We start from the raw sequence: 10,429 nt of genomic DNA on the forward strand, positions 1-10,429 counted from the left end.
CTTTGGTTGTTTAAGAGTGTGTTGTTTAATATTCACATATTTGTGGATTTTCCTGTTTTCCTTGTGCTACTGATTTCTAGTTTCATCCCACTGTGGTAAAAGAAGATACTTTGTATAATTTTAATCTTTAATTTGTTAAAACTTGTTTTGTGGCCTAACATGCTGTTTTGGAGAATGTTCACCTGTACTTGCAAAGAATGTATATCTGCTGTTGGGTGGAGTATTCTGTATAAGTTTATTAAATCCAATTGGTCTACAATATTGTTTAGCTCCTCTGTTTCCTTAATGACCTTCTGTCTGGTTGTTTTATCCAGAACTGAAAGTGGGGTATTGAAGTCTCCTACTGTTATTGTGTTGCTGTCTATCTTGCCCTTCAGTTTTGTCAATGATTGCGTATCTGGGAAAGAATTTTTAATAATAACATATAAAGTCTGTAGTCAAAATATTTTCCCTAAGAAATGGCTATAGTAATGAATAAAAAGATAGAAGGATATATACAAAATGATAGGATTTAGTGGTTTTTAATAACTTCATTGTATTTTTTCTATAATTTATAAAAGTTTAATAGTGAACAGGAGTTCTCTTAGCAATTACAAAACAAACAAAAAATTTTTTAAACAAGCTATGTAGCCCTTGCTCCAAGGCAGCCTTGGAGGCTCAGTAGCAGCAGCTTAAGATCTTACAGAAGATGAAAAAACAGTGGAAGGTTCAATAATTGAAGATAAATATGATGAAGCAGAGGTGGAAGATGAACCCACAGATCTGACAGAAGATAAGGAGGAATAAGATGTATCTGGTGAATCTGAAGTTTCACTAAGTGCAGATACAACTATTGATTGTGAAAGGAGAAGATTTTCCAGCAAATATCATTATGAAATTCCTGGTAGGCTTTACAAACAAGGGTACAGAAGATTTTATTGTTGAACCCCTAGATGCCTCATTCCATTTTCCTTAGGATTACCAGTTTTATATAACACTGTAGTGCGACCCCAGAGACGGGCAACTTTTGAGTATTCCTTCATTCCTGCAGAGTCCATGGATGGATGACCCTTTGGTCTAGTCATCAACATGAACTACAAAGACTTGAATGGTAATGTCCTCCAAGGTGCTGTCTTCAATCAAACAGTTACAATTATTAAAAAAGAGGATGAGTCAGATGAAGAAACAATTTTTATGTATATGTTCCTTGCTGGTCTTGGGCTCTTGGCTGTTGTTAGCCTTCCTCAACTCCTAGAATCTAGAAAGCGCAAGAGACCCACAAAGAAAGTAGATGGGTACATCAAGTCAGAATGATGCTGACATGAGTTAAATTCCTCAGGAAACTCTGAATCAGATCATTAAAGTGTCACCAAAAAGGTTGCCCAAGAAATGGGCACAGAGGAGATCAGTGAGATCTGATTAGTAAATGTTCCTTTGAGGAACAATTCAGTCTTCACTTAACCTGCCCTAATGTTTTTTGGCCTGAATGGGAATTAGTACAGAGAAGCCATATCACCATAGAAGGCAACTACTATTTATGTGTGGACTGAGCAATCAGAGCCTATGGTGATAATATTGCTGAAAGTGCACTGCATTCGTTTTGTTAAAGTAACAAACTTGTTTTTTTTAAAACCATTAAAATCTATGTGCATGTATATGTATGTGAGCAGTTGGTCTTACCAGAATCATTGTTGAACTACCTGAAGCATGCCTTTAGAATACTAAATAAAATGCTATTGTCTCTTCCCCCCCAAAAGGAGCTATGTACAGTACAGTATTATAAACTAATTCATGAACTAATAACTTTTTCATATTGTGTTTGAGGTTTTATAAATTACAAAAGGCTAAGATGAAGAACAAACAACATTTAATTTCTGTTCAAATTCCTTGTTTCTTCATCTTAGATTAGTAGGATTTCAATATTAAAACCTTTCAATATTGGGCCTGCCTGAACAATCCAGGCAAATCAGGCAACAGCTGTGTCCTCTTATTCTTCATACTTTCTCCCTCATTTAGATATAATTAATTTGATTAATTATACACAAAAGATAATCAAAATGTCAAAGCAATTTACTCTTAGTTTTTCACATATTTTTGTATAAAAGCCACATTCAACTCACTCCTACTATTAGCGAACCTAACATAAAATTACTTAAAAAATAAACCTTGAGAACGCAATTTTTGGGAAACTTTTAAAATACAAGTTTAATTATTTGGCATGTCTTGGGCATTATGTTGATTTTGTACAAATGACTGATTCTGACCTCATTTTCTGGTTTAAAATATATCTAGGTTATTTTTATATGCATAACCAATTCAATTATTCAGGCTAAGTAGAATAGTTTTTAACTGGTAGATTCTTATAATGTAGTCACTGTTGGCAAATGGTTAAATGGGTAACCATGGCCAGGTTTTTACTGAGAAGGATATCATTTTTTTAACCTGAAATTTTATAAACACATCAAGATAATAAACATTCCTTATGTGGAGATTTTACACTTGAGTCTGAGAGAAAATCATTAATCACAAGTAATATTTAAATATATCTTAATAAGAGTTGAAAATTTTTACAGACTTATAAATTTGTTTAGATTACAAATCTTATGACTAAATAATATTTTTCCACATTTCACAAACTGTTTCATAAACTATAATAAAGGTAGGCATATTTCAAAAGTAGACAACATTTCTCAAAAATTAAAAATACTTAATAAAAAGAAAATATGTATGTTACATCTTCTGGAAAGCAAGTATTAGTTAACACTTACTGGACATAGTAGAGAAACCCTTAGGCTGGTCGTAGCTATTTCGCTGTCTGGATCCGCAGTCAGCTTCTCTTTAACTGATTCATTGAAGAGAATACAAACAAACAGAGTAAGTTTATGAAACATACATCACTAATGCAACATAAGAAAAAGAAAAAGGAACTTAAAATGAGGAACCTTAAAAAAAGAGAGACTCAAAACAATCTGCTCAACTATTTTCCAATCAACTGAATGAAAAGATAAAAAAATTATATGGTTTATAATTTCTATAATAAACAAAGGAAGAAAAACAACCATATATCTATAGACTGACTAAATTTCCTGTAAGTTTCCTGTTTCTCACCCACAGAGCAAACACAGCATTGCAGTAACATAAAGGAAACTTCTACTGCAGACTGACATACTCAACCAACGGCAGATCCTTTTTCTTTCTTTAAAACTATGGCCAATATTATTTTAAAGGAAATTAATAAACAGTGACTATAAAACTAACATTTACAAATTTTCCCAAAGTGTAGATAACAAAGTATTACAAAGCACATTAATTCAAAAGTCAAATTATAAAACGAAAAAAGTTCAGTTGCTTTTTACCATATTATTATTTGAGTTGTACATTTATTTATCCATAAACTAATTATGCTACCTTGGGCAGGTCAATCCTCCTGGGTGTAATTGTACTTCTAGCAAAATAAGAACCCACACTAGATAATCTCTAAGTCTTTTCAGTTCAAAATCCTATGGTTCTTAAAAAGGAAATTACTAGTAACTTCACTTTTAATGGCTATTGTGTTACTCTTCATCGGTCTAATATAATAAGGACTTTTATACTTCTCATCTGGAAACCTGAGGCATCTGTTATTTCTGAAAACCTCAGCTTAGAACATCAATTACATTTTAACATAGAAGTGAGACTGGAAATGCCTAAATGTAATATTCCATTAATTTTAGAACCATTCCACGGTAACTTTAAAATCTTTATGTGTAAGGGGGGGCCCAAGTGGAGTGGCTGTGTAAATAGCCAATCACAGAATTTCAGAGCTGAGGCACAACTAAGTGTGACCAGGCAGTTAACATTTAGTAGAGTTAAAAAAAAAAAAAAAAAAAAAAAAAAGGAGAGAAGATAAGTACTCAGATAAAGGAAGATTTCAGAGCAGATAACTGTTGGGCTGATAATCATTTATAAGAATTAAGACTTCTGCTTTTATTAAACATGGTATCGCAGTCTAGATTATTTGATATAGTCCAAATTTTAGATATTCTATTCAATTGTCTCCATTAATCAGTGGATCTCAAATAATATGTACATCAGAACAATCTACAGAGCTTTCTAACTTATAATTGCCCACTAGCGCAGAATGGGGAAGGGGGATACCAAGGGGTAGTTTTTAAAAAGCTGGAGATGTGATTCTGATGCCAGACTAAAGTCATTTCATGGCCTGGAAATTCCAAAATTTTAAAGTCTCATAGGCTGCCGCTCAAACCTGGGTTTTAGTTTGGAAAACACAGTTGTCACATCACTTATGCTAATAAATATCATATGTAAATTTTAAAAAGTATGCCTTTGCCAATATAGACCCAATCTTAGTAAACTTTCTTATAAAGATACATTTAACAAATATTATCTTTTTAAAGGTGAAAAATAATTGCCATACAAAATAAATATGCAAATAGAATTCTAATGTGATTACTAACCATTCTGCACGCTTTCACCAACCATGCCTCTAGCACCCACCATACACACAGCAATGGGAATAGTAACTGACTTTAGGTTTTGTCTATTTAAACTTCCACTTAATAAAGCAATACCATAGATCATAATATCAATATTATGCAAAACAAAGTTCAGTGTTTAGTACTTTGAAAATAAATTGAAACAGGAGAGGCAACCTGAGGTCGTGGTTAAGAATTCAGGATCTAGAGACCACCTAGGTTAGAATTCGGCTTGAGTCAAGTGATTTAACCTCTCTGTGCCTCAGGTTTCATCATCCTGTAAATGGGAATAACAGTACCTCATAGCACTGCTTTAAGAACTGAGTTAACACACATAAAGTGCTTTAACCTAATATCATACTAAATAAATATTAGATGCTGTTACTTAAAACAAAATGTGATTTATACCTTCATTTTCAGAGGTGGGAAAATTTTCTGAAATTATTTTAGAATCGGTTTGTCAATTTCTATTTTTTTAAAAAAGCTTTGCTCTAGGGCGAAATAATCTTTGGACTGGTTCTAAAGCAACACTGTGCCCAAAAGAACTATTAGTAAAGCTAGTAAGAAAGAAGATAATATGACGACTGGACTGAAAATTAAACAACACAAAACATTGTTAGGGCAAAATTTTAAAAAGCTTTGCCTTTTGCCTTTGTCATTAGACTCAATCTAAGTTAATCCTTTCATGTAAAGATACTTTTAAAGATCTTACTAGATCTTGACTGGATTGAATGTAACCTATAAATCATTTTGGAGAGAAGTGACACCTCTCCGATAATGAGTGTTCTGATCCATTAACATACTTTACTTCTCCATTATTCACGTTTATTTTAATTTCAGCAGTGTTTTGAAGTTTTCAGCATACAAATTTTGCACAGATTCTGTGTAATGTATCCCTAAGTATTTCATATTTTTGGATGTTAATACTAAATTCTTGTTTTTAAATTACAATTTCCAATTGCTCACTGTTACCTTGTGTACCCTGCAACATTGCTAAATTCACATATTAGCTCTAGCAGCTTTTTGTAGATTCTTTAGAATTTTTTATACATAGACAATGAGGTCATCTTTAAATAAAGATGATAATTATTTATTCATTTCTAATTCGTATGCTACTTTTTTCTTGCCTTACTGTGCTGCCTAGGATCTCAAGGGCAATGGTTAACAGAGATATTAAGATCAGATATTCTTGCCTTGATTCCAATTTTAGGGGTAAAGCATTCAAGTTTCTCACCACTAACTATGACATTAGCTAAAGGCTTTTTATAAAAATCTTTTATTACACTGAAGCAGTTCTTGTCTCTATTTTGCTGAGAGTTTTATCATGTATGGATATTGAATTTGACCAAATGTATTTTCTGCATCTATGGAGATCATGATTTTTTCTTCTTTAGTTTATTAAGAAGGTTAATTATACTGATTGATTTTCAAATGTTGTATCAACCTAATATTCCTGGGATAAACTCTATTTGGTCACTATGTAGTATCTTTTTATATATAGGATTTACAATTGTTTGACTTAGTCAACACAATTCTGAAAAAGAAAAACAAAGTTGGAAGACTAATTCCAAGACTTACTATCAAGCTACAGTAGCTAAAACTGTGGTATTGGCATAAGGATAGACATATAGGTCAATAGAAAATAAGAAAGTCCAGAAACAGATTTTATACATTTATGGCCAACTGTTTTTTGATAAAGGTGCCATGGTAACTAAATGACAGTCTTTTCAACAAATGTTGCTGAAACAGTTGAGTATTTATATAGGGAGAAATGAATCTTTAACTTTATCTTGCATCATATACAAACATATCAACTTAAAAAGCACGAACTATAAAAAGAAATTATTTGAATAGATATTTCATCAAAGAAGCTGGCAAATGAGCTCATGAAAAGATACTTAACATCATTAGTCATTAAGAAAATTCTAATTAAAATCACAATGAGATACCACTACACACTGACCAGAATGGCTAAAATCAAAACATTCTAACAATACCAAGTGCTTGTGAGGATGGGGGGAAAACTCAAAATCTCATACACTGTTGGTGGGAATGCAAAAATGGTAAATGCGTTTTCTAAGAAAACTGCCAATCTGTTTTCCACACTCTTATTATGTGACCCAGCAATCACACTTCTAAATATTTACCCAAGAGAAATAAAAACATTGTATCAACAAAACTGGGATATCCGCATCTAAAATGTAAATGTTTTAGCAGCTTTATTTATAAGAATGCAAAACTGGAACAATCTAAATGTCCATCAACTGATAAATGGATGAAAAATACAGATAAATGGAATACCACTCAGTAATAAAGAACAAACTATGTGGATAAACCTTAAAAGCATTATGCTAAGTGAAAGAAGCCAGACACAAAAGGGTACAAATATCTGACATTCTGGAAAAGACAAAACTACAGAGACAGAAATCATATAAATGGTCATAGAAACTGGAGGTAAAGGGATGAGTTGGACTGCAACGGGCCACCAGGGAACTTTCTCAAGAAGGTGAAGGATGTTCCATATTTTGATTATGGCAGTGGTTCATGATTGCATACACCTGGCATACTCACCAAACTTGAGTAACAAGTTTGTACACTTGAATAAGTAAGTTTTTACTGCTTTTAAACTTTACTTTCTATATGTATATATAAACATAACCAAAAGAAAGGAAAAAAAGTCACCATGTTAAATTTGATCACAAGAAAGTAAGAATCAAAAATAAAGTAGTCCTTTGTGGGCAAGGGAGTGCAAAAATAAAAATAAGACAATATTTGTCCTGCTGAATCAACCAAAATGTGGGAAGTCTTCCGGAAATTAAAGTTTTCTTGGGTTACTGTGAATTTCAGTGGTAACAGTATTTTATCATATGACCTATAATAAAGTTATAGGTAGCTATATTTAAAATTAATCTTTTAAAAATTCCTGTTGTCACAAGCTCTAAGAGTTAGCAACTAGTCACATGTGGCTATATTTAAATTTAAATCAAATAAAATTTAAAATTCAGTTCTTCAGTTGCACTAGCCACATTTCAAGTGCTCAATAACCACATGTTGCTGGTGCTACCATATGGGCAGTACAAATGTAGAACATTTCCAGCTTCACAGATTGTTCTATTAGACAGTGCTGTTCTAGGTTTGTTTGTTTTTTAAAAATAATTTCTATCCTTCCTTAATATCAGATTATTCTATATTCAGCCTTTTAGAATTTTAAGGGTAGAAACAACTGAACATATTAAGTCCAATACTTCATTTCATAGACAAAGAAACAGAGGCACAGGGATATGATTTTCACTCTAGATCTCTTTTCACAGTTGACTTCAACAAAAATCTGAGGATATACTATGTGCCAGACTCTATGCTAAGCACTAAGAAGTCAAAGAAAAGTAAGATTAAATTTCTGCCCAAAGGAATTCACTGTCTAGCAAGGAGTAAAGATGCTGATGGAAGTATGTTGAGGAAGCTAGCTGGAAGTCAGGTCATCTATTCTGGGGGTTCTGTGATGCCTCCTGGAAAAAGTAAAACATTAAAGAAAACTAGATTTAGGCAAAGGAAGCAACAGGAAAGTTCTGAGGCATAGAGAACAGTACTGGCAAAGCACTGAGGAAAAGAAAAGAATTCAGTACTTTTGGAATATACAGTATAAGAAGACTGAATACAGATGACACTGGAAAGTAATAAGCAGGTGCCACATCATGGAAAGCTGCACATGTCATGCTAACAAAGTTGGGAATTTTTATTCCATTGGTGTTAAGAAGACATGGATTGCAAGAGAATACTAAGATTAGATTTGTATACTACGATTAGATTGCGACCAGAAGAAAGATAGGAAGCGGAGGCCAAGAAAGGAGGATATATTATTTAAGAAAAAGTTAATAAAATAAAGGCAGGATACGAGAGTTTAAATAAGGACAGTGATGGTAGGAAGAGGGAAAAGACAGATTTGACAAATATTTAGGGTGTAAATTTGATAGGACTTGGTGAGTTCAGTTTTAAATACTTAATTTGAGAAACCAGTAGGCTCTGGTGAAGGCAGTTAGCTACACATATCTTTATTTAAAGTTCACGAGAAACTATGGGGTGAAGATATGAATTTGGGAGTTGGTGTGAGTTTAAACCGCAAGAGTAGATATGATTATCTCTAGGGAGAGTATGTACAAAAACTGACCAAGAATAAAACCTCAGGGAAAACAAACATTTAGGATGCTTCCCTTAAGAGAATCCATTGAATGCAAGTGATTGAGAAGTAGTAGTCAGAGCAGAGAATTTCAAGGAGAATGTGATTAGTACGAAACACAGCAAAAATATCCAAGATGAAAACTGAAAAGATAAACTTTGAATCCGGCAATCAGATTGTTGCTCTGTGACATCTGCAAGAGCAGTTTCAGTGAAACGATGGGAGTTAAAAGATCACAATGGGTTGCAATAAGGAGTAGAAAGAGCAAGTGTAGACTACTCTTTGAAGAAACAAGGATGAAAATAGGAAGAACACAGAGCTCTCTTTAGGGAATAGTTTGTTTATGTAGTTTTTTAAAGGCTGAAAAGGACTTGACAGGGGAGGCTGACAGGAAGAACCTGCAGAAAGGGAGGAACTGAAAATACAGGATAGAAAGCAGATAAATGAGGGAGCCAGGTCTAATAATGCTGTTTCTGGGCATCCACTCCTGGATGTCTCATGGACATCTCAAATACTAAAAGTCTAAGAAGGCACTTTGATCTTTCCCCTGCAATCTGATCATTTCAACAGTTTTCCCTTTTGGTAAATGGCACTACCATGTAACCTGGTGCATATGAAACCTGGGACTACTCCCCGACCTCCTCTTTTTCTTTACCCCTTACATGTAACCCATCACCTTTTCTACCCTTCAACACTTTCCAAACTGTCAACCTGCATTTCTATCATTATCTTAGTTCAAGATACCATCATCTCTTATCTGTACAATAGGTTCCTAACTGGCTTCTGCATCAGCCTCACCCTTCAACTTAGTTATCAAAATCATCATTTTATTGCCCAAATCTGATCATGTCACTTGGTTTAAAAATCCTTTGAGGGTTTTCTATCACCTGTCTTTCAATCATCTATATGAATTCACCCTGTGGTTCTCTCTCTGGCCACTCTCCTCCCTTGTTCTCTCCACTCCAGCTCCACTGGCTTTGTCTCTTGTCATATCTCCCTCCCGTCTTGGGGCTTAACTCCTCCTCATCCTTACAATCTTGTCCTAAACATCACAGCAGCAGAGAGGACTATGTTCTCTTGTTACCTCCAGAGTTCCCTGTCTTTCTTCTTTAAGGCACACTTCACAGCTATAATTCATTAATGACTTGTGTAATCATTTAACTATCTTTCCTACCAGAATGCAAACTTCTGGGGGATGCAGAGACTGTGTATGTCTTGTTTAATGTTATATTCTCCTATGCCTGGAATACAATGGACTTTTAATGTAATTTCTTACATGAAAATAAATGAATAAAAATTTAACGTCAAGCAGGAAAAGGGACATTTCCTCCTGAGGTTGAAGAGAATAAGGATGGGTACAGGTATAGATAAATTGAAAAGTAGTTATGGTGGCACTAAATTTAAAGAAGAAACAGGCAGTTTAGAGAATTCACATCTTGTAGGCTCAATTTTCTTGCATTGGCAGTGTGCTCAGAGAGGAGGAATAGTGTTTGAATAAAGTACTGCCAAGGTTTAAAGTGACTGATGAAAGGAAGAGGGAGAGGAAATGGGAACTTGACCAAGAATTACTAAAGGACTGTTTTTGTGATAGTTGTCAGGAAATCACAATACAAAAATCTACTAAATCAAATAAATCAGAAGATGGATTTCTCTGTGAAAAATCTACTTTTATTCTTTCAAGAACATAATACTGCCTGGCTTGACTACTAAAACTCAGCCAGTAGAATTTATTGATAAGGTTAAGAGTGACTCATATTTATAGGTAATTTGATTCTTCAGAAATATCTGAGAAACCTGCCAA

At 33.7% G+C, this 10,429-nt stretch overlaps 1 protein-coding gene across 1 annotated transcript in view; it reads right to left on the reverse strand.

The window, feature by feature from the left end:
- PIAS1 (protein inhibitor of activated STAT 1) overlaps nt 1–10,429 on the reverse strand; it is a 108,841-nt gene that overhangs the window by 23,423 nt on the left and 74,989 nt on the right. Inside the window, exons 8-10 of the mRNA XM_023526818.1 lie at nt 7,388–7,406; nt 6,029–6,031; nt 2,748–2,821 (exon numbers count right to left, since the gene is read on the reverse strand). Coding sequence (XP_023382586.1) covers nt 2,748–2,821; nt 6,029–6,031; nt 7,388–7,406 — 96 coding nt within the window. The remainder of the gene's footprint in view (nt 1–2,747; nt 2,822–6,028; nt 6,032–7,387; nt 7,407–10,429) is intronic.

The sequence above is a fragment of the Pteropus vampyrus genome, unplaced genomic scaffold, assembly GCF_000151845.1.
Source record: "Pteropus vampyrus isolate Shadow unplaced genomic scaffold, Pvam_2.0 Scaffold15, whole genome shotgun sequence".
Classification (NCBI taxonomy): Eukaryota; Metazoa; Chordata; class Mammalia; order Chiroptera; family Pteropodidae; genus Pteropus; species Pteropus vampyrus.